Source organism: Scyliorhinus torazame, chromosome 8 (genome assembly GCF_047496885.1).
Source record: "Scyliorhinus torazame isolate Kashiwa2021f chromosome 8, sScyTor2.1, whole genome shotgun sequence".
NCBI classification, from domain to species: Eukaryota; Metazoa; Chordata; class Chondrichthyes; order Carcharhiniformes; family Scyliorhinidae; genus Scyliorhinus; species Scyliorhinus torazame.
Window position 1 is genome coordinate 220,077,538 of NC_092714.1, and position 25,047 is coordinate 220,102,584.

The following is a 25,047-nucleotide window of genomic DNA, read 5'->3' on the forward strand; positions in this document are numbered from 1 at the left end:
AAACAAACAAGTGCAATCATCAAACATCGAAAACGAACTCCTGTAACGACAAAAAGAGAAACACATTAACATTGAGGCATAACACTTTAGTGAGTCCAATGTGCAAACAGGCTCATAAGTCCAGCCTAGTAGGTGGGCGACAAATTCGGGTTGACCGTTAGGGTGGCACACCATTCATCACCCGGATTAACGCTGTTGACTGGCATTGGCTGGTGGGTCCTACTTGGGGACATCCGATTCCTGTCAATGACCGCAACGCAGAAGGCTTCCAGGTCGTTGGTATCACGGTCTGTACGTCGTCAGGGTATGACTCGGTGTATGGAGGCTGAATGGCCCGCACGTCCCTGCGAGGCTGGCGGAATTGGGGAGTGTTGGCAGGTTGAGCTGCTCGACAGCAGGCAGCGTAGTGTCCCATCTTGCCACAGCGGAGGCATTGTCGATTCTTTGCTGGACATTGCCGCTGTAAATGTGCGGATCCACAGTTGCTGCATGTCGTGACGTCATGGCGTTCGTTGCGCCACCGCGCATGCGCAGTTCTGTCCTGCGTAGAGTGCACCTGCGCGTCACGTCCCTCTGCGTCAACGTCTCTTTTGGCGCGTACAAGCGCGGGAGGCTGAGGAAAGCGCGTGAAATGGCCCGCCCTCGTCCGGGCGGAACTCAATCGACTGGACCTGCTCGGCCTTGTAGGATCCCTGCCGTGCCGATTCGGCCGCCTGGAATTGGGAGTACCGGCTGGTCGCGTTTTCATGGAGGACGCAGGCTTCGATGGCGGTGGCTAGGGTGAGGCTCTTATTTTGAGGAGCTGCTGGCGTAGGGTGCCCGAGGTGACCCCAAAAACTATCTGGTCCCGAATCATGGAATCGGAGGTGGTCTCATAGCCGCAGGACTGCGCGAGGATACGGAGGTGTGTTAGGAAAGATTGAAACGGCTCATCCTTACCCTGCAGGCGCTGCTGGAAGAGGTACCTCTCGAAGCTTTCATTCACCTCGACGCTGAAGTGTTGCTCAAGTTTTAGAAGGACCGTCTTGTACTTCGTCTTGTCCTCGCCTTCCACGAACACCAGAGAGTTGTAGATGTGGATGGCGTGTTGCCCTGCCGTGGAGAGGAGGAGGGCGATTTTCCTGGTGTCCGATGCATTCTCCCTTTCTATGGCTTCTAGGAAGAACTGGAAGCACTGTTTAAACGGTTTCCAGTTGACGCCGAGATTTCCAGCGATTTGGAGCGGCTGCGGCGGGCTGATGGTGTCCATGGCGCATCCCTAAAGATGTGCAGGTAGGTCTCACAGTTGCTGGGTTCCAAGCCTGGTACTATGTCGTGTTGGGTGTTCCGCTATACAGATGAACCAACACGGTTGCAGATGGTACAACTTAGTTTTATTACTCTTTTGTTTAAATAAAATATTTTATTGAAAATTTTTGGTCAACCAACACAGTACATTGTGCATCCTTTACACAATATTATAACAACACAAATAACAATGACCTATTTTATAAACAGAAAATGAATAAATAATAAATAACAAAAATGAAAACTAACCCTAAATGGCAACTGCCTTGTCACAAGTAACACTCTCCAAAAATATAATTTAACAGTCCAATATATAATTATCTGTAGCAACGACCTATACATATTATACAGTATATATTAACAACCCTGAGAGTCCTTCTGGTTCCTCCTCCCCCCCCCTCCCTCCCCCCCCCCCCTCCCCCCCCCCCCCTCCCCCCCCCCCTCCGATCCTGGGCTGCTGCTGCTGCCTTCTTTTTTCCATTCCATCTATCTTTCTGCAAGGTATTCGATGAACGGTTGCCACCGCCTGGTGAACCCTTGAGCCGACCCCCTTAGAACGAACTTAATCCACTCTAGCTTTATAAACCCTGCCATGTCATTTATCCAGGTCTCCACCCCCGGGGGCTTGGCTTCTTTCCACATTAGCAATGTCCTGCGCCGGGCTACTAGGGACGCAAAGGCCAAAACGTCGGCCTCTCTCGCCTCCTGCACTCCCGGCTCTTGTGCAACCCCAAATATAGCCAACCCCCAGCTTGGTTCGAACCGGACCCCCACTACTTTTGAAAGCACCTTTGTCACCCCCATCCAAAACCCCTGTAGTGCCGGGCATGACCAAAACATATGGGTATGATTCGCTGGGCTTGTCGAGCACCTCGCACACCTATCCTCCACCCCAAAAAATTTACTGAGCCGTGCTCCAGTCATATGCGCCCTGTGTAATACCTTAAACTGAATCAGGCTTAGCCTGGCACACGAGGACGACGAGTTTACCCTGCTTAGGGCATCTGCCCACAGCCCCTCCTCGATCTCCTCCCCCAGCTCTTCTTGCCATTTCCCTTTTAGTTCATCTACCATAGTCTCCCCTTCGTCCCTCATTTCCCTATATATATATCTGACACCTTACCATCCCCCACCCATGTCTTTGAGATCACCCTGTCCTGCACCTCTTGTGTCGGGAGCTGCGGGAATTCCCTCACCTGTTGCCTCGCAAAAGCCCTCAGTTGCATATACCTGAATGCATTCCCTTGGGGCAACCCATATTTCTCGGTCAGCGCTCCCAGACTCGCAAACTTCCTATCCACAAACAGATCTTTCAGTTGCGTTATTCCTGCTCTTTGCCACATTCCATATCCCCCATCCATTCCCCCCGGGGCAAACCTATGGTTGTTTCTTATCGGGGACCCCCCCAAGGCTCCAGTCTTTCCCCTATGCCGTCTCCACTGTCCCCAAGTCTTCAGTGTAGCCACCACCACCGGGCTTGTGGTGTAGTTCCTCGGTGAGAACGGCAATGGGGCTGTCACCATAGCCTGTAGGCTAGTCCCCCTACAGGACGCCCTCTCTAATCTCTTCCACGCCGCTCCCTCCTCCTCTCCCATCCACTTACTCACCATTGAAATATTAGCGGCCCAATAATACTCACTTAGGCTCGGTAGTGCCAGCCCCCCCCTATCCCTGCTACGTTGTAAGAATCCCTTCCTCACTCTCGGGGTCTTCCCGGCCCACACAAAACCCATGATGCTCTTTTCAATCCTTTTAAAAAAAAGCCTTTGTGATCACCACCGGGAGGCACTGAAACACAAAGAGGAATCTCGGGAGGACCACCATCTTAACCGCCTGCACCCTCCCTGCCAGTGACAGGGATACCATATCCCATCTCTTGAAATCCTCCTCCATTTGTTCCACCAACCGCGTTAAATTTAACCTATGCAATGTGCCCCAATTCTTGGCTATCTGGATCCCCAGGTAACGAAAGTCCCTTGTTACCTTCCTCAACGGTAGGTCCTCTATTTCTCTACTCTGCTTCCCTGGATGCACCACAAACAACTCACTTTTCCCCACGTTCAATTTATACCCTGAAAAATCCCCAAACTCCCCAAGTATCTGCATTATTTCTGGCATCCCCTCCGCCGGGTCTGCCACATATAGTAACAAATCGTCCGCATACAAAGATACCCGGTGTTCTTCTCCTCCTCCAAGTACTCCCCTCCACTTCTTGGAACCCCTCAACGCTATCGCCAGGGGCTCAATCGCCAGTGCAAACAATAATGGGGACAGAGGGCATCCCTGCCTTGTCCCTCTATGGAGCCGAAAATATGCAGATCCCCGTCCATCTCGTGACCACGCTCGCCATCGGGGCCCTATACAACAGCTGCACCCCATCTAACATACCCCTCTCCAAAACCAAATCTCCTCAACACCTCCCACAAATAATCCCACTCCACTCTATCAAATACTTTCTCGGCATCCATCGCCACTACTATATCCGTTTCCCCCTCTGGTGGGACATCATCATTACCCCTAACAGCCTCCGTATATTCGTGTTCAGCTGTCTCCCCTTCACAAACCCAGTTTGGTCCTCGTGGACCATCCCCGGGACACATTCCTCTATTCTCATTGCCATTACCTTGGCCAGGATCTTGGCATCTACATTTAGGAGGAAATAGGTCTATAGGACCCGCATTGTAGCGGGTCCTTTTCCTTCTTTAAGAGAAGCGATATCGTTGCTTCAGACATAGTCGGGGGCAGTTGTCCCCTTTCCTTTGCCTCATTAAAGGTCCTCGTCAATACCGGGGCAAGTCCACATATTTTCTATAGAATTCGACTGGGAATCCATCCGGTCCCGGGGCCTTTCCCGCCTGCATGCTCCTAATTCCTTTCACCACTTCTTCTACCTCGATCTGTGCTCCCAGTCCCACCCTTTCCTGCTCTTCCACCGTGAGAAATTCCAGCCGATCCAAAAAGCCATCATTCTCTCCCTCCCATCCGGGGGTTGAGCTTCATATAATTTTTTATAAAATGTCTTGAACACGCCATTCACTCTCTCCGCTCCCCGCTCCATCTCTCCTTCCTCATCCCTCACTCCCCCTATTTCCCTCGCTGCTCCCCTTTTCCTCAATTGGTGTGCCAGCAACCTGCTCGCCTTCTCCCCATATTCGTATTGTACACCCTGTGCCTTCCTCCATTGTGCCTCTGCAGTGCCCGTAGTCAGCAAGTCAAATTCTACATGTAGCCTTTGCCTTTCCCTGTACAGTCCCTCCTCCGGTGCTTCTGCATATTGTCTGTCCACCTTCAAAAGTTCTTGCAGCAACCGCTCCCGTTCCTTACTCTCCTGCTTCCCTTTATGTGCCCTTATTGATATCAGCTCCCCTCTAACCACCGCCTTCAGCGCCTCCCAGACCACTCCCACCTGGACCTCCCCATTATCATTGAGTTCCAAGTACTTTTCAATGCACCCCCTCACCCTTAGACACACCCCCTCATCTGCCATTAGTCCCATGTCCAATCTCCAGGGTGGGCGACCTTCTGTTTCCTCCCCTATCTCCAAGTCCACCCAGTGTGGAGCGTGATCCGAAATGGCTATAGCCGTATACTCCGTTCCCCTCACCTTCGGGATCAACGCCCTTCCCAGCACAAAAAAGTCTATTCGCGAGTAGACTTTATGGACATAGGAGAAAAACGAGAACTCCTTACTCCTAGGTCTGCTAAATTACCACGGGTCTACACCTCCCATCTGCTCCATAAAATCTTTAAGTACCTTGGCTGCTGCCGGCCTCCTTCCAGTCCTGGACTTCGACCTATCCAGCCCTGGTTCCAACACCGTATTAAAAATCTCCCCCATTATCAGCTTTCCCATCTCTAGGTCCGGAATGCGTCCTAGCATCCGCCTCATAAAATTGGCATCATCCCAGTTCGGGGCATATACGTTTACCAAAACCACCGTCTCCCCTGTAGTTTGCCACTCACCATCACGTATCTGACCCCGTTATCCGCCACTATAGTCTTTGCCTCGAACATTACCCCGCTTCCCCACTAATATAGCCACCCCCCTGTTTTTCGCATCTAGCCCCGAATGGAACACCTGCCCCACCCATCCTTTGCGTAGCCTAACCTGGTCTATCAGTTTCAGGTGCGTTTCCTGTAACATAACCACATCTGCCTTAAGTTTCTTAAGGTGTGCGAGTACCCGTGCCCTCTTTATCGGCCCGTTCAGCCCTCTCACGTTCCACGTGATCAGCCGGGTTGGGGGGCTTCCTACCCCCCCCCCCCCCCCCCTTGTCGATTAGCCATCCCCTTTTTCCAGTTCCTCACCCGGTTCCCACGCAGCTGTATCTCCCCCAGGCGGTGCCCCCCCGCCCATCCCCTCCCATACCAGCTCCCCCCTCTCCCCAGCAGCAGCAACCCAGTAATTCCCCCCCCCCCCGCTAGATCCCCCGCTAGCGTAATTACTCCCCCCATGTTGCTCCCAGAAGTCAGCAAACTCTGGCCGACCTCGGCTTCCCCCGTGACCTCGGCTCGCACCGTGCGACGCCCCCTCCTTCCTGCTTCTCTATTCCCGCCATGATTATCATAGCGCGGGAACCAAGCCCGCGCTTCTCCCTTGGCCCCGCCCCCAATGGCCAACACCCCATCTCCTCCACCTCCCCTCCTCACCACCTGTGGAAGAGAGAAAAGTTACCACATCGCAGGATTAGTACATAAAACTTCTCTTGCCCCCCTTTTTAACCCCCCTCTTCGCCCCCCACATTCACCCCACCACTTTGTTCAAACGTTCTTTTTAATAACCCGCTCATTCCAGTTTTTCTTCCACAATAAAAGTCCACGCTTCATCCGCCGTCTCAAAGTAGTGGTGCCTCCCTCGATATGTGACCCACAGTCTTGCCGGTTGCAGCATTCCAAATTTTATCTTCTTTTTATGAAGCACCACCTTGGCCCGATTAAAGCTTGTCCACCTCCGCACTCCAGTCTTGATAAACGCGGATCACCGCGTTCTCCCATTTACTGCTCCGAGTTTTCTTTGCCCATCTAAGGACCATTTCTCTATCCTTAAAATGGAGGAATCTCACCACTATGGCTCTGGGAATTTCTCCTGCTCTCGGTCCTCGCGCCATCACTCGGTATGCTCCCTCCACCTCCAACGGACCCGCCGGGCCTCCGCTCCCATTAACGAGTGCAGCATCGTGCTCACATATGCCCCGACGTCCGCTCCCTCCGCACCTTCAGGAAGACCAAGAATCCTTAGGTTGTTCCTCCTTGCGTTGTTCTCCAGTGCCTCCAACCTTTCCACATTTTCTGATGTGCCTCATGCATCTCCGTCTTCACCACCAGGCCCTGTATGTCGTCCTCATTCTCGGCTGCCTTTGCCTTCACGACTCGAAGCTCCCGCTTCTGGGTCTTTTGTTCCTCCTTTAGCCCTTCGATCGCCTGTAGTATCGGGGCCAACAGCTCTTTCTTCATTTCCTTTTTGAGCTCTTCCACACAGCATTTCTAGAACTCTTGTTGTTCAGGGCCCCATGTTAAACTGCCACCTTCCGACGCATCTTGGTTTTTGCTTGCCTTCCTTGCCGCTGTTCTAAAGGATCCACTGCAATCCGGCCACTTTCTCCTCCTTTTTTCATCCGTATCCAGGGGGGATTCCCTTCTGGTTTACCGCAGTGTTTTTAGCCGTCAAAATTGCCGTTGGGGCTCCTATCAAGAGCCCAAAAGTCCGTTTCACCGGGAGCTGCCGAAACGTGCGACTCAGCTGGTCATCGCCGCACCCGGAAGTCCAGTTTTATTACTCTTAATAACAACATCTGTAAACTTATGACTGGTTCGTAATTTACCCGTTAACCTGTGGACCCAGCACGATCACTATCACTATCACTATCACTATCACTATCACTATCACTATCACTATCACTATCACTATCACTATCACTATCACTATCACTATCACTATCACTATCACTATCTTAGAGAGACACTCAGCACATGGTGTATGCCTGAGTGGCACACGGTGAGCTCTGTACCCTGAGCTATCTCCTGCTGGAATGAGTGGGAACTGTGGTGTTCCCCATTTTATAGTGCGTGCTCTCACTTGTGATTGGTTGTGAAGTTGCGTGTGTGTTGATTGGTCCGTTGATCTGTCCATCAGTGTGTAGTGTGTTTGCGCCATGATATGTTTATCTGAATATCAGTGCACCTTTCTCCTGCCTTCTCTCCATAACCCCATCCCTTCATTAATCAAGAACATATCTATCTGTCTCAAAGATACTCAGTGATTTGACCTCCACAGCCTTCTGCGGCAAAGAGTTCCACAGATTCACCACCCTCTGGCTGAAGAAATTCCTCCTCATCTCAAATGTTGCTTTATAAACGCTGCTCGGAAGTGCACTGGGACGTTTAGATCTCAATAAAAGGGGCTTTGTAAATAAAAGTTTTTGTTGGAAGTGCATATCCTGTTTCCTTAAAAGCATCATGAACACACTCTACAAGCAGCAAATTTAGTCTGATTACTATTATAAAATGGTATAATAATTTAGGTGTGGTTATTATTGTATGATCAATTTGAGAAGGTCCCTTCCGTGATAAAGGACTGGGACTGAGGAACTCACACAGAGGAGAAGGGGGACCGTCTCCAGGACCCCTCCCCCAGCTCAGTGACCGCGGGCGAGTGGCGCCAAATGCGAAGTGGCGGCGGCGGGGAGCCGGGCGAAGGGAAGGAAGCAGACCAGAGGCGGCTGAGCCGACAGAGGCGGCTGGAGCACCGGGCGGGAGCGAGTTTGCAAGGTCGCTGTCCGGGACTGGGCCGCGCAGCCTGGGGGTCGGGTTTCGCCGGGCCTGGCCTGTGGCGGTTCCATCGCTGGGGCCCGTGAGTATATTGAAGCAGTATTTCGCCGGCCGGGCAATAAACCTGCCAATTCTGCAACTGGGTGAATGCCGCCATCTGTTTTTATAAACTGTATATACACACACGCCAGTATAAATAATTCAGCAGTAAATCCTCACTGTGTATACCAATCCACTAACTGATCAATTCCATTTTCCTGGGTTCCTGCTGTCTGATTCAAATGATCGGTCCATTTCATATCTTTCATGCAAAAATGAGTGAACTTCTGAGATGAGACTACTTGAACCAAATATATTTTGTGCCATCGATCTTTCCTGCTGTACGTTATTGGAGCACTGGTGAATCTCGGGTATAAGGAGAGAAATCGTGTGGCTTATTCTGCTGCTGAATCAGCTTGGAGTGCGTTTGGGAACATGGGAACTGAAGGCCAATTTTAACCTTAGTTTGGCATCAGGTCATTTGTTGCCCTGTTTATTGCTGGTCCTGGGGTTGCAAACTCCCATTGGAGGCATTTCCGGTGATTTGATGGTGCAGTGTTGTATGACTATGTGAAACCTACAAATCATGTGTTGCATTTAATTTGAGGGGTCTTTGTATTTTTCGGTATCTGCTGTGACCAGTTACATAAAGAGATCAGTGAGTTATAACTCCTGGTTGAGAGAAATCTGAGTGTTGCCATTTGATGCACGATCAATTGCACAAGGACTAAAGTTGGGTATGTGAGAAACACCGCTCACTTGATGATAATTTACACTTAGTCAAATTCTGAAGAATTTTATTCAATCGATCTTGCAAGAGCAGGTGCAGCCCATCACAATTGGCAGACACAAAGAATTCATACAGCATCACTTGTTATATACAATCTGTGAGAAACACATCCCACAAACTGCCGAAAGGGCAGTTTCCTTATCAGTGATTCCTTATTTGGACTTGTTATGTTCATTTTGTCTTCCCCTTGCTTAGTGGTTTCTGTTAGCTCCTGGTATATCCTTGGACCTTCAATTAAAAGATAAGAATGAGGCCCCCTGCTTGCACCTGCGTCCTGTTATTGTACATCCTGTCCCGTTCCTCCCCGAAGGTCAGTCCTGTACATAGTCACAACAACTTGCTCACTGTAGCTTGACATCTTATTTTCCCATCAGGCCCTATTGTTGACATCTTAATTGTGAACCAGAGTTATACATGTAAAAACAACATAAAATGCTAATTTCGCATAGGCACAACTGTGGCTTTATTACAGTCAGATGCATGGCCTCCTGGTGAAATGGCAGGGCACTGGAGGTCATGCATATTTATACAGTTCTCTGTGGGCAGAGCCAGCCGGCAGGAGCTACCGGCGAACCTGTAGTGCAGGTCCGACCTTACATCTTCTATTACAGTGGTTCACCACATTCACCCCCTGTTAAAAATGAGTCCGGCGGGGGTAACGTGAAACTATATACAATTACTGCAATTATGTACAGTGGTAGGGAAAGAAAAGTCCATGTTGACGGTCCGGAGTCCGTCAAAGGTTCAGCTGGTCCAGTGCTTTGGTGCTTCGTTGGGAGCGGCGTAACAGTGGCGGCGAAGTCGGTGCTGGCTGTGGTGGAGGTGGCACTGATGGCGGTGGTAGCGGTGCTGATGCTGGCCAGTCATCGGGGAATTCCGGGAGCATGCAGAAGTCCTCTTCGTCCTCTTGTGTGGAAAAGGGGAGGGGAGGGGGTGGTCTGGTGGGGTCAATATTGGCGGCGCGGTGGGGGGGGTGCATTGGTGGGGGTGTGTGTTGGGGTGGAGCCTGACGGTGCCAGGTCCCTGAGTGAGACAGTATCTTGGCGGCCATTGGGGAACTCAACGTAGGCACATTGAGGGTTGGCGTGGAGCAGGTGAACCCTATCCACCAAGAGGTCTGCCTTGTGGAGTCGGACGTGCCTACGGAGAAGGACCGGCCCTGGAGCATCGAGCCAAGTCGGGAGGGAGGCCCCGGATGTGGACTTCCTGGGGAAGGTAAAAATATGTTCATGGGGTGTGTTATTAGTGGCGGTGCACAATAGTGACCGGATGGAGTGCAGAGCATCTGGGAGGACCTCCTGCAAGCGAGAGGGTGGGAGGGTCCTGGACCATAGGGCCAGCTGGACGGCCCTCCAAACCATCCTATTCTCCTGTTCTACTTGCCTGTTTCCCCGGGGGTTGTAGCTGGTCGTCCTGCTGGAGGCTATACCCCTGCTAAGCAGGAACTGACGCAGCTCATTGCTCATGAATGTGGATCCCCTGTCACTGTGGATTTAGGTGGGGAAACCGAACAGAGCGAAGTTGGTGCTATCGGGGCATGGGATGGCGAAGGGAAATCTTGAGTACTCATCGACCACACTGAGAATGTACGTGTTACGGTCGGTGGAGGGGAGGGGTCCTTTGAAATCCACGCTGAGGCGTTCAAAGGGGTGGGAAGCCTTCACCAGGCGCGCACAGGTCCGGATGGTAGAAGTGCGGCTTGCACTCCGCACAGACCTGGCAGTCCCTGGTGACTGTCCTTACTTCCTCGACGGAGTAGGGCAGATTGCGAGCTTTGACCAGATGGTACAATCGAGTGACCCCCAGGTGACAAAGGCTGTCGTGTAGGGCCCGGAGTTGGTCCACTTGTGCGCTGGCACATGTACCTCGGGAGAGGGTGCCTGGGGGCTCGTTGAGTTTACCAGGGCGATACAAGATCTCGTAATTATAGGTGGAGAGCTCATTCTCCACCGCAAGATTTTATCATTTTTGATCTTGTCCCGCTGTGTGTTATTGAACATGAAGGCTACCGACCGTTGGTCCTTAAGGAGAGTGAATCTCTTACCGGCCAGGTAATGCCTCCAATGCCGCACAGCTTTAACGATAGCTTGGTCTTCCTTTTCGACGGGTGAGTGTCGAATTTCTGAGGCATGAAGGGTGCGGGAAAAGAATGCCACTGGTCTGCCTGCCTGGTTTAGAGTGGCGGCAAGGGTGACGTTTGAAGCGTCGCTTTCTACTTGGAAAGGCAGTGACTCGTCCACTGCGCGCATCCCGGCCTTGGCGATGTCTGCTCTGATGCGGGCGAAAGCATGTTGTGTCTCGGCCGCAAGGGAGAATTGGGTGGACTGAATGAGTGGGCGGGCCTTGTCCGCATAGTTTGGGACCCACTGAGCGTAGTAGGAAAAGAACCCCAGGCAGGGTTTGAGGGTCGTGGGGGAGGGGAGGTTCCATGAGGGGGCGCATGCGGTCGGGGTCTAGCCCGAGAAGTCCGTTTTGGACTATATAGCCGAGAATGGCTAACCGGGTCGTGCTGAACACACACTTCTCTTTGTTATAGGTCAGGTTGAGAAGAGTGGCAGTGCGGAGGAATTTATTGAGGTTGGCATCGTGGACCTGCTGGTCATGGCTGCAGATGGTGACATTATCTCAGTACGGAAAGGTGGCCCGCAAACTGTACTGGTCGACCATTCGGTCCATTTCTCTTTGGAAGATCGAGACCCCATTTGTGACACCGAAAGGGACCCGAAGGAAGTGGTAGAGGCGACTGTCTGCCTCAAAGGCAGTGTATGGCCGGTCCGACTTCCGGATGGGGAGCTGGTGGGAGGCGGATTTCAGGTCAATTGTTGAGAAGACCCGGTAACTGCGCAATCTGATTGACCATATCAGATATGCGTGGGAGGGGATACGCGTCGAGCTGCGTGTACCGATTGATGGTCTGGCTGTTGTCCACGACCATCCTGTGTTTCTCCCCAGTTTTAACCACTACCACTTGGGCTCTCCAGGGGCTGTTGCTGGCCTCGATAATACCCTCCTTAAGCAGCCGCTGGACTTCGGACCTGATGAAGGTCTTATCCTGGGTGCTGTACCGTCTGCTCCTAGTGGCAACGGGCTTGCAATCCGCAGTTCGATTGGCAAAAAGGGAGGGGGGATCGACCTTGAGGGTCGCATGGCCGCAAACGGCACAGGGGGGGGGGGGGGGGTAAGGGCCCGCCGAATTTGAGGGTGAGGCTCTGGAGGTTGCACTGGAAGTCCAGGCCCAACAGGAGTGCAGTGCAGAGGTTAGGAAGGACATGGAGGCTGAGTTACTAAATTCTACGCCCTGGACCAGGAGGGTGACTGGACCGTGAGGGTGACTGTACAAAAGCCTCGGATCGGGACGGAGTGGGATCCGGATGCTAGGGAGATCCTTTGATTGGCAGGGTGGACCGTGAGGGAGCAGCGCCTTACCGTATCAGGGTGAATGAAGCTTTCGGTGCTCCCGGAGTCCAGCAGGCACGAGGTTGCGTGGCCGTTGATTTTAACTGGCGTCGACGCAGTGGCCAGGTTGTGTGAGCGAGATTGGTCCAGCGTCATTGAAGCGAGCTGCGGGTGGCCATCGGATGCTTCGAGTGGCGAGCGTGTGCTGTTCCGACGTCGGGATGTCCGAAGACCGTGTGGGACAAGATGGCGACGCCCATTGGTCGCACATGGACCCGGGAGGAGAAGATGGCGGCTCCCATTGTGCGTCTGGCATGGGGGAGGGGGCGATGGCGGGCACGATCGCAGCGACTGCGCGGGCCTGGCACACCGCCTCGAAGTGGCCCTTTTGACTGCAGGCTTTCCAAACTGCAGTGCGGGCCAGGCAGTGTTGGCGGGGGTTCTTCTGCTGACCGCAGAAGTAGCAGCGGGGACCCCCGGGGTGCGCAGATCGGCGTGCAGCGCAGGCGTATTGGGAAGGCAGGGGCCCTGGCTGAGGTCGTTGCGGGGGTCCAGAAGGGGTAGGAAGGAGTAGAAGGGTGGGCAGCGCGGCGGGGAGGGGTACGATTGTACGGTACGGGATGCGACCGTCATGGAGAGCGCCAAGGTTTTCGTCTCCGCCAGTTCGAGCGTGCCCCCTTCCAGTAATCGTTCTTGGATGCGGTCCGAAGCAATCCCTGTCACGAAGGCATCGCGCATGAGGAGATTTGCGTGTTCGGCGGCCGTAACGGCCTGACAGTCACAGTCCGGGACGAGTGGAATTAGGGCCCGCCAGAAGTCTTCGATGGACTCACCAGGTAGTTGTGAGCGGGTGCGAGTACATGTCTGGCGAAGAGCGTGTTCGCCTTCTGCGCGTAGTGTTCCTTAAGGAGTTCCATTGCTTTTGTGTAATTCGTGGCGTCTTGGATCAACGGGAACACGCTGGAGCTCCGTCTGGAGTACAGGATGTTTATCTTCTGAACCTCCGTTGGCTTGGGGTCTGCAGCCTTGATGTAGGCCTCAAAACATGCTAGCCAGTGAGTAAAGTCTCTTCTGGCGTCGGGCGAGTGCGGATCCAGTTGTAGGCAACCGGGCTTGATTCTGATATCCATTCTGTGGAAAATCTGACTGTAATAAATTGATGCACGATCAATTGCACAAAGACTAAAGTTGGGTACAACTGTGGCTTTATTACAGTCAGATGCGTGGCCTCCTGCTGCAGCTGGCGAAATGGCAGGGCACTGGAGGTCATGCATATTTATACAGTATCTCTCCGTGGGCGGAGCCAGCCGGCAGGAGCTACCGGCGAACCTGTAGTGCAGGTCCTACCTTACATCTCCTATTACAGTGGTTCACCACACCATAGTTGCTGTTATTAGAGCAATTTTGGTGTATTACTGTCAGTTGCTGTTAGCCCTAGAATCTTATCCTCACTGTTTCCACAATCACATGCTTGCAGTGGCCTCTTGCTTTTTGGAGCAAAAGACAATGTCCATAACCTCAAGGCTGTATAATTTTGAAATTAGGATTTTGAGCTGTGAGCTGAGTACTGTGATTTAATACATATTTACTGTGTTTGGTTTTCCTTCTGTTTAATGTTACTTTATAAAAATATATCTATTTTTTAAAAAATTGTTTTTATTCAAGTTTTAAACAATTTTACAGAACCAATAACAAAAAGGAGAAAATTTAACAAACAAGGTGGTTATAGTCCATTTACAAAAGAAGAGTTTACATTCCATACACAGTTCCTCACCTATTTCTCCCCCCCCCCCCCCCCCCCGGATTGCTGCTCTGACCTTTCAACGTGCTGTCAGAAAGTAAAGGAACGGCTGCCACTGCCTGGAGAACCCCAGCAAGGACCCTCTTAAGGCAAACTTTATCCTCTCAAGACTGAGAAACGCAGCCGTATCACTGACCCAGGTCTCCACACTGTGGGGCCTCGAGTCCCTCCACATTAACAAGATCCGTCTCTGGGCTACCAGGGAGGCAAAGGTCAGGACGTTGGCCTCCTTCGCTTCCTGCACTCCCGGATCTTCCGACACCCCAAATATCGCTATCTCTGGATCGGCTTTAACCGAGCGCCAAGACCTTGGACATAGCCTTTGCAAACCCCTGCCAGAATTCTTTAAGCGCCGGGCATGCCCAGAACAGATGGACATGATTTTCCCTGAGTATCTCTCACACCTGCCCTCCACCCCAAAGAACTTGCTCATTCTCGCTGTCATCATGTGTGCCCGGTGGGCCACCTTAAACTGAATTAGGCTAAGCCTGGCACAAGATGAGGGGAATTAACCCTGCCTACGGCATCAGCCCACAGGCCCTCATCCAGCTCCTCGCCCAGTCCCTTCTCCCACTTGCCCTTCAGCTCCTCCGCCGAGACTTCCTCTGCCTCCTGCTGTTCTTGGTATATGTCCGACACCTTCCCCTCCCCTACCCAGATGCCAGGGACCACCCTGTCCTGTATCCTGCGGGGGGGGGTAGTAGCGGGAATGCCACCACCTGTTTCTTCAGAAAAGCGTGGACTTGGAGTTATCTTAAAGGCATTCCCCGGGGGCAGACTAAATTTCTCCTCTAGCGCCTTCAGGCTAGGAAACATCCCATCTATAAATAGGTCCCCCATCCTTTTGATACCCGCCCTATGCCAATTTTGAAACCCTTCATCTATCTTGCCCGGAACAAATCTATGATTATACCGTATCGGGGTCCAGACTGAGGCCCCTTCCTCCCTCCTGTGCCTTCTCCGCTGACCCCAGATCCTCAGTACCGCCGTCACCACCGGGCTTGTGGTGTACCGTGCCAGCGAGAACGGCAGCGGTGCCGTTACGCCGCCTCCATGCCGCCCCCTTGTCCATTACCCATCTCCTCCTAATCCTCCCCCGGCTGCGCACTAAGAATAGCCTTTTAACCCGCGGGGTCTTGTTTGCCCACACAAATCCCGTGATAATCCTGTTCACCCGCTTGAAGGATTTGAGGGATGGGAAGGCCCTGGAAGACGAACAGAAAACTGGGAAGGACCGTCATTTTCTTGTGTAGGTCATCCCAATTCCTAGCCACCTGTATACCCAGGTACCAAAAGCTCCTCTCCACCCTCTTGAGCGTGAACTCCCCCAGTCTCTCCTCCTGGCCCCTCGCATGGATCACAAATAGCTCACTTTTCCCCACGTTCAACTTGTACCCCGAGAAACTCCCAAAGTCCTTTAGGATCCGCATGACCTCCCCCATCCCCTCTAGCGGGTCCGAAATATACAGGAGCAGGTCGCCTGCGTAGAGCGAAACACGATGCTCTCCAACCCCCTCCAGATTCTTGACGTCCTCAACGCCATGGCAACGGCTCGATTGCCAGGGTAAATAGCAGCGGGGACAGGGGGCACCCCTGCCTTGTCCCTCGGTGCAGCCGAAAATACTCCAACCTCAGTCGGTTCGTGGACACACTTGCTACGGGGGCCTGGTACAGTAGTTTGACCCACCCTATGTATTCCTCACCAAATCCAAATCTACTTAACGCTTCCCACAGGTACTCCCACTCCACCCGATCAAAGGCTTTCTCCCCATCCGTTGCAGCCACTACTTCTGCATCCCCTCCTTCTGAGGGCATCATAGGAGCCTACGTACGTTCGCGTTCAATTGCCTACCCTTGACGATCCCTGTCTGATCCTCGTCAATCACCCCCGGGACACAGTCCTCTATTCTGGTGGCCAAGATCTTAGCCAGCAGTTTGGCATCTACATTTAGGAGCGATATCGGCCTGTAGGACCCACACTGCAACGGATCCTTGTCCCCTCTGATAACTGCCTTCAAGGCCTCCCAGACCGTCGTCACTGTTACCTCTCCCATATCGTTTGTTGTCGCATAGTTTTGGATGCTCCTCCTCATCCGCCCACAGACCTCCTCATCCGCCAACAATCTCCAATCTCCCACGTCCAATCTCCAGAGAGGACGCTGCCCTCTCTTCGCCCCCAGTCTCCAGTCCGCCCAGTGCGGAGCATGGTCCGAGACCGCAATGGCCGAGTACTCTACCCCCTCCACCCATGGGATTAGCGCCCTGCTCAACACAAAAAAGTACACTTTTTATGCACGTGGGAGAAGAAAGAGAACCCCTTCGCCCTTGGCCGAGCGAATCTCCACGGATCCACTCTCCACTCTCCCACCCCCCTCCCCCCCCCCCCCCCCCCCCCCCACATCTGGTCCATGCAACCCCCCAGGACCTTGGCCGCTGCCAGCCTCCTCCCCGACCTGGACTTAGAGCCGGGTCCAGGACTGTGTTGAAGGCCCCCCTCCCCCCAATTATCAAATTGTTTGACTCCAAGTCCGGTATTTTACTCCGCATGCACTTCATGAATTCCGCATCATCCCAATTCGGGGCATAAACGTTCACTAGCACCATCCGGGCCCCCTGTAGCTTACCACTCACCATAATGTACCTCCCCCTTTGTCCGCATTGAAACATATTTTTATTGGAGTTTTGGCATTTCATATACATTAGACAACGAGACAAAATCAAAACATGTATCTACAAGAATATGCAGTAACTGTAGTTTAATTTACAAAGAAAATGCTGCTGAACGCTTGCTGGGCTAAACCATGGCCCACAATATACCCACTCGGTCTTGTGGGGCTGGTAGCTGGCTGTGGTTCCCTGAGAGGGAGCTTAAGGTGGGGGTGGGGGGGGGGGGGAGCCTGTTTGGGTGCCCCCGGCGGTCAGCCGTTACTGTTGTGTGGCCTATCATATGCCCTTCTGGCACTTCGCTATGTTGGCGGTGGGAGGGGATGTGTCCACTTGATGTGCTCTTTTGTCGCTCTGTGTCCCTTGCAGCTATCTCCTCTTCTACCTTTCCCCTCCCCCTTTTTCTTCCTTGCTCCGTGGCCTGTCCTGGGCTCTTCTTTCTCCCCCCCCCCCCTCCCCCCCCCCCCCCCCCCCTCTACTTTACTGGGCCCTGGTTAGAAACAGGTCCTGGAACAAGTTGGTGAACAGCCTCCATGTTTTGTGGAAGCCTTTCTTCGACCCTCTGATGCCATATTTTATTTTTGCTAGCTTGAGAAATTCTGCCAAGTCGGACAGCCAGTCTGCAGTCTTGGGTGGTGCTGCTGATCGCCAGCTGAGTAGGAGTCTTCAGCGGGTGATCAGCGAAGCCAGAGCGACAGCCCCACTCCCCATGAAAAGCTCTGGCTGTTATGATAACCTGAAGATGTCACCAGCGGGCAAGGTTCCACCCTCACCCCCACAACCCTGGACGTGGCCTCAAAGAAGGACATCCAGTACTCAACAAGTCTGGGGCAAGACCAGAACATGAGTGTGGTTGGCCGAGCTTCCCTGGCACCATTCATATTTTTATTCCACCTCCGGGAAGAACCTGCTCATTCTCGTCCAGGTTAGGTGCACCCTGTGCATCACCTTTAGTTGCTTTGTGCTCAGCCCTGCGTAGTTGGAGGTGAAGTTTGCACTGTGCAGTGCTTCGATCCAGAGTCCTTCCCCTATCTCCCTGCATAGCTCTTCCTCCCATTTCTCCCTTGTCTCGTCCAGGGGTGAGCGTGCCTCTTCTAATAATCGTCCATACATGTCCGCATAGTTCCCATCTCCCAGCTCACCCACAGTCAGTAGTCTGTCCCGTAGTTAGTGTCCTAGTATCTGGGGAATGTCGTCTCCTTGTGGAGGAAGTATTTGACTTGGTTATATCTTGGTTCATTCCCTTTTGGGAGCTGGAACTTGTCCATTAGCTCCCTTAGGGTCGCTTCTCTAGTACCCAGAGGAATGTCCCTGTGTGGAAACTCATCCATTCTGCTCCTGGTTCGTTGACCCAGCCACGCACCCTTCCTATAGTAGCCACCCAGTGGTAGAGCCAGAGGTTGGGAATGGACAGGCCTCCCAAGTTTCTCTTTCTTTGTAGGACCTTCTTCCTAATCGTTGGACACGCGCGCGCGCAAGCACACATGCTCCAAACTCCTTCAGGAGTCCATTACACCTCCCATGATGTAGAGGAGCAGGTCATCCGCATAGTGAGACACTCTGCTCTCTGTCTCCTCTTCTGATGCCTCTCTGTCCCTTTGCTGTTCGGAGAGTAATTGCCAGTGGGTCAATTGCCAGGGCAAACAGCAGTGAGGACAGTGGGCATCCATGCCTCTGTCAGCCAGAATTATCAAGTTTTGGTGGTGTTTATGTCGTACGCTCATCAAGGAAGCGCTAAACAGTAGTTTCACCCATTTGGTGAACCCCAACCCAAACCATTCCATTCGACCCTGTCGACGGCCTTTTCTGCTTCTCGGGCGATGATCACCTCCGGTGTCCTTTCCCTTGCTCGGGTGATGATCACTCTGCTCTCCAGTCGTCTCGCCAGGACCTTCACCAGAATCTTGGCGTCAGTATTAAGGAGTGAGATGGGTCTGTATGACCTGCACTCTGTCGGGTCTTTGTCCTTGTTAGGGATCAATGATATTGAGGCCTGCGCCAGCGTTAGCAGCAGGGTTCCGCCAGTGCTGGTGCAAACCTTTTGTTAAGTCTGCCGGAATCCGTCCGGTCCCGGCGCCTTCCTTGCCATGACTTCCCTCTGTTCTAATGGTGCTTCCAGGCCCTGTGTCTTGTCCTCCCCAAGACTGACATACCCAGTTCCTCGAGGAACTGCTTCATCTTCGAGTCTCCCTCTGGTGGTTTGGAGATGTACAGCACTCTATAGAAGGCCTTGTTAGTCTCATCTGGCACCACGATTAGTTTGCTGTTCCTGTCGTTCACCCAAGCTATTTCCCTTGTGGCTGCCTGCTTTCTCAGCTGGTGAGTCAGCAGGCAGCTGGCCTTGTCTCCATGTTCATAAAAGATACTTTGTATTTGGTTATGCTGGTGCACTGCTTTCCCAGTGGAGAGCAGGTCAAAGTCCATTTGTAACTTTTTCCTCTCCAGTAGTTCAACGGTCAGGGCAGTGGAGTAACACCGATCTACCTCCAGTATGGAATCGATTAGTTGTTGCCTAGCCATCCTCTCCTTCCTATCTTTGAGTGTCCTGTATGCAATAATCTGCCCCCTTATAACTGCCTTGAGTGCCTCTCAGAATGTGGAGGATGGGACCTCTCCATTTTGGTTGCAGGTTACAAACCCGCCTATGCCTTGTGATATCAGCTCACAGAGCGCCTCGTCAGTGAGGCCGACCATGTCCAGCCTCCAATGCGGGCGCTGGACCTGCCCATCTCCAACCACACACCTACGTAATGTGGAGTGTGGCCGGAGATTATTATTGTGATGTACTCCACTCCAACTATCCCTGGAAGCACTGATTTTCCCACTACGAAGAAGTTGATCCTAGTGTAGTTTTCGTGGACCTGGGAGAAATCCTTTGGGTGTGAAAACCTCCATGTGTCCACTGCCCCCATCTGCAACATAACATTGTTTTGTTCTCTTGTCATGTTTGACTGTCTCCCTGTTTTGGGGCTGGATCTGACCATCCGTGGGTCCTGTATGCAGTTAAGGTCCCCCCACCTTCCCATACTGAGTCAGTGGGAGTCTATGTCGTGAATTTCTGCCACGGTTTTCTTTACAAAGTCAGCATCGTCCCAATGGCGTTCACATTGACAAGCACCACTGGTTCCCCTTCTCGGACACCACTAACCATCATGCCACCCCCGATTTGCTCGTGTATTAGTGACTCTATCAAAATCTTAATTCTATTTTTGTTAATCATATACCTGTGGAATACTTTGTTTATTTTTATGTTGTTAAATATTTGATTTCCGGTTTCTTCTTTCCTAATTGTTTAACTCTCCTTTCCTAAACTGATCATATTCTCCTTTGTCATCCTCTTTGTTTACATAATATCATATGTCAGTTTATCTACAAATATATTCTCTCATAGTTGGCTTTCTCTCTAATCTATTACTTTGTATTATCAATATATCTCTTAATTATTATCTCAAGCTATATTATATTGTAACCACTACTTCCTATTTCTTGCAGATATATTTCTAATTCACTGGTATTACATTTCGGGAACACTCCAAATATTTTTTTTCATGAGAATGCAAAGGTTTGCTTTAATGTACAAGCTTACTCACCCTCCAGGAATGAATAATCATTTAAGCAAGCAATGTAAAAAGAAATCCTTCTCTTGGTTAAGTACATGGGAAACATTGTGGATTGTCAGTGCAGGATCCTGATGTCGCTGACTGATGGACAAGTTATGCCAACATATTTTCAGTCCCAGACAGAAATTACAAACCAAGCTGATTAAGAAATGACATTAAGGTGGCATTGTGGCACAGTAGTTTGCACTGCTGCCTCACGGCGCTGAGGAACCCGGGTTTGATCCTGGCCCTAGTTGACTGTCCGTGTGGAGTTTGCACATTCTCCCTGTGTTTGTGTGGGTCTCATCCCCACAAACCAAAGATGTGCAGACTAGGTGCTAAATTGCCAATTAATTGGAAAAAAAATAATTGTGTACTCTAAATTTATAAATAAAAAGAAGTGGCATTAGACTTCTGCAGACAGAAGAGCAGTATGGTTGGGAAGGTGAATTTCTGCGTGATTCTCACAGGATTTGCATCTTTTCTTTAAAACATTCTTTAAAATGACCTCAATTTCTCAAAGAATGTCTCTATAAAGCAGGTGTTCCTATATGTTAATGGTTTATCAGGATTGAGAGCCGAGCTGGTATCTTGTTGTTTCAGTGGGAATAAAGATAGCAGTTAGCGTTATGGTATTCACTGCATTGAGTGGTATTGCTTAAGGGGTAATTTAAACTATTTTCTGGTGTGGTGTTCGTAATAAAGCTTGTTTCAATATACCATACCCCTATTTCTTCATGTAACCACTCCTGGAGCGAGGTATCCTTTCCTCACAATCTTACAAATTAAATGAAAATATTGGGGTTTCTGTACAGTAAGCTAGCCACTGTTGGGGTCTAGTCTGGGATCGTAATATATTTGAAGAGAAAGGCAACAGGGATATTGAAAACAATAAAAAAGAAAAGTGATCAACTAGCCAAGCTTGAAAGATGGCAAAACCCGTGTAGATGGATTGTGGATGCTTGAAGACGCTAAGGAAGTGATGACTGAGGCACTCAAATCAAATTATAAAATTTCAATCGATGTGATAAATTTCAGTAAATATGGAGCTCCGATCTTCAAAATGTGAGTTAAAATTGATCCAGACAACAATGGAGCAGTTCGATGGTGTCTGGTAGAAAGATACTCAAATCTTAATTGAGATAACAAAAATATCTAACAAATGAGGATATAATGAAACATTTGTTTCTTTATGGTTGATTTTCTAATTGAAGGTTGTATTTAACCAATGTTATCCTTTGAACCTTTCCTTTGAACAGTAAATAAGCATGCAGTGGTTGAGGTATTCATAGGCTTTTAGAAACAGTTTCACGCATGTGGAGTCAGGGACTTGGTAGCAGAATGGATTACAAGATGACTGCAAAGTAGAAACAAGAGTTAAAGTATATTCCTCAGACTGGCAGAAATTGAGAAGTGGTGTCCAATGGGGAATGACTATTATTTTCCATTTATATGTACGATTAGGACTTGTGGATTGGAGTTATGGTGTAAATTTGCAGATGATGCAAAATTTGGGGGAGGGAGTGATGGCGGGGTGGGTGGTATAGCTAGTAGTTAGGAATGCTACACTAACATACAGGAAGATTAAAAGAAGATTCGCAGAGCGGGAAGATAAGTAGCAAAGTATGTTCAATTTCCGAAATAGCCGGAAGGGTGGGAAGAGACAGCAGAATGAATGGTGGCTTGTGTAAAGTATAAACACTGATATAGACTAGTTTAGATCATTGCCTCCTTGCGGTAAAAAATTAAGTTGAAACTTCAAATAACCCCCCAAAAAAGACGTGCTACCATTTGGACCGTGACATGTTGAAGGATCAGAATATTGAAGAAGCATTTACTCTTAAAGCGAGAAAAAAAGAAATAGATATGGAGGGGGTCACGTGACGCGGGCACGGGAATAGCAGCTTTTCTGTGGGCTCTGGCGCTACTCACCTTTCAGTCCTTCTTTTACCCTGTTTACGGGGCACATGCCTACCTAATCGTGGCGTTAATACTCCAGAGTGTGTCCCTAGAAGAATTTTGGCTGAGTGTTGGAGAAAAAATGCAGAAGAATCCTAAGAAAGGTGGCAATAAAAGGGAGATAAAATGATAAAAGCAAATTACTGCGGATGCTGAAATCTGAAACAGAAAATGGTAGGAACTCTCAGCAGGTCTGACAGCATCTGTGGAAAGAGTACGGAGCTAACGTTTTGAGTCTTGATGACTCTTCTTCATCAGAAGCAGCGAAAAAGGGAACAGTCGTATATAATGGAGGTGGTGCCGATTTCTCAATGTGGTGACTTGATCCTTGAGCGGGCTCTTGACCCAGCGCAGATGATGACCGCGAACATCATTAGAGTGATAAATGACAAACGTGGCTTGTTGACCCAGAATATTAGTGCTCATGAGAACGAGCTACAGAATACTAATAAAGGCTTGATGAAACAAAGGAAAGAATCCTGAACGTTGGAAATGTTGCTTCCTCAGCTGAAGCTCGCATTAAATCCTTGGAAAGCCAGCTACCTTTTATGTCAAATCCTGAACGATCTGGGGAACCAAGGCCGGAGGAAGACTGTCCCGGGTCATCGGCCTGCCAGAAGGAATGGAGGCTACGAACCCTATAAGTTTTTTGAGAGCTGGCTGCCATGTTTTGTTAAGATGGAGCAGAGCCAGCTACCATGTTTCATTAAGCTGGATGTATCAAGTTGGAAAGGGCACATTGTGTCGCTTCTTTGAGGCCCAGAGATACTCAACATTTCAGGCCCGTAATTATTTACTTTCACAACTTAATGGATTGTCGGAAATTTCTGGAAGTGGTGAGGTGTGGCAGGACCTGGCTCCATAAGAGGGCAAGGGGCTTATTTTTCCAGGAATTCTTGGCAGCGACACCGCAGACGTGCAGAGGTGTCAAAAAGTTAGAAAATAACTCCAGGCAACTGGAGTGAGTTATGCCCTCGTTTATCCTGCGTCCCTCAGGAAGGTATCCGACAAGTCCGTTAAGACATTTGATACGCTGGCTAATGCCTTGGCTGATGTGAGTCCATAGAAGGTGATAGTTTGGAGTAACAGTCTGCAGCTTGTTGAAATATCGGGTGTTTTCCCTGTTATGATGCCTCTTGTCTGAATTTGTGATATATATCATATTTGTTGGGAGGTTTTGTTGCCAATTTAATGGAATACTATAATAATGTTGCTCTTTAGAGTCGCCAATATGATACTGAGGCTCTTTTTATGATATGATGTTATGTCCCAACAGCGTCGCCAATACTGTGGGTGTTTCTATTTCTCCTACTGAACCACAAGGCTTTCCCGTATATCGGTCAAATGACCACACAACCAGTTAGTCAGTTCAAGTTCAAAGATGGTTTATTTATACACAAGGGTTACTTCGACATGCAAGCACAATATACTACAAGTTAAACTACACCGATCAACTACAATAACCTATACTTAACTTCAGGCGACCGGCACTGTGCAAGTGAATAAGGCCTTTATCTTGATCACATGGCTGGTTTGAAGAAGTGGCTCTGTCTCTGCTGGGCTCATCCGTCAGGTAACGATCGTTGGTCTTGAACTTGGCTGTCTGGTCGTTATGCTGCAGTTGTTTTCTGTTTTTATGTAATGCGGAAGTATTTATACTGTACCATTTTGGTTTTGAAGTTTTGTGTTATTTGTAAAAATGATAAACTCTAATAAAAATACATTTAAAAAAAAAAAAAAAAAGCAATATCTAAAGGGTGGAATTTTCTGACCCGTCTTTCAGTCTGGTTGTGAAGGTGACCTCCTGTGACAGGTTCCCTGACAGTGGGGCGGGCGAGCCACGCAAACATACAAAGACATCGACGGGACTGGAAAATCCCACCGGTGGCTCATAATACTTAGACTGCGCCCTAACCCTTTCCCTGTAATCCACTAATCCAACCTAACCTTTGAACACTAAAAGGCAATTTAGCATGGCCAATCCATCTAACCTGCACATCTTTGGACTGTGGGAGGAAACAGGAGCACCCAGAGGAAACCACGCAGATTAGGGAAGAATGTACAAACTCCACACAGAGAGTGACCCAAGGCTGGTGTTGAACCCAGGTCCCAGGCGTTGTGAGGCAGCAGTGCTAACCACTGTGCCACCGTGTTGCCCCCATGGTGAGCAGCCTCATGCCAAAATTGCGGTGGGGGCGGAGAATCTATTTTCACGCTGTAATCGGGCCCTGCGCCGGTCCGCCGATTCTCTGGGCCCCGAAAATCGCTGTGGCCGCGGAGCACGCCATCCCGCCCGGGGGGGGGGGGGGGGGGGGCCGGCATTGTCAGAGGCCCGCCCAGCAATCCTCCGCTCCCGCCCACCGAGTTCCTGACGGCATGGAACTAACCACTGATTGCAGGTCAGGATGCTGGCAATCCTGAGTCCGCAGCCGCACTGGCCGGGGGCGGGGGAGATCGGAGGCTGGGGGTGGGGGGCCTTATAGGCGGTTCGGGATTAAATTTGCGCAGTTTCAGGCTCGGGCGTGCGGGGGTGGGGGGGGGTTCTCTTTTTTTCGGTGTGGCTCCGCGGTCTGATTCCGCCATGGAGCTTGGCGAGGCGGCCGCCGTGTGCATGCGCGGACTCCGAACCGGAAGTGCGGGGGCCCGTATCGCAGCTAAAGCTGCGAGATTTACTCTGGGTCCCTGCTAGCGCCCTGCAGGGCATTGAATTAGTTCAACTTTTTAATAGGAATTCCGGGAGTAAA

At 50.6% G+C, this 25,047-nt stretch overlaps 2 protein-coding genes across 8 annotated transcripts in view; both read left to right on the top strand.

The window, feature by feature from the left end:
- The window catches only part of rtel1 (regulator of telomere elongation helicase 1), a 121,054-nt gene extending 98,268 nt beyond the window's left edge, over positions 1–22,786 (top strand). The window contains exon 26 of the mRNA XM_072515554.1: positions 22,562–22,786. Coding sequence (XP_072371655.1) covers positions 22,562–22,786 — 225 coding nt within the window. The remainder of the gene's footprint in view (positions 1–22,561) is intronic.
- LOC140428382 (regulator of telomere elongation helicase 1-like) overlaps positions 7,903–25,047 on the top strand; it is a 229,755-nt gene continuing 212,610 nt past the window's right edge. For 5 of the 7 annotated variants that reach the window (XM_072514779.1, XM_072514784.1, XM_072514782.1 and 2 more), the window contains exon 1: positions 7,905–8,137. The gene's annotated coding sequence lies outside the window, so the exon portion shown is untranslated. Of the gene's footprint in view, positions 8,138–25,047 lie in introns of all 7 variants that reach the window. The other 2 variants (XR_011948759.1, XM_072514781.1) reach the window with 2 other exon arrangements.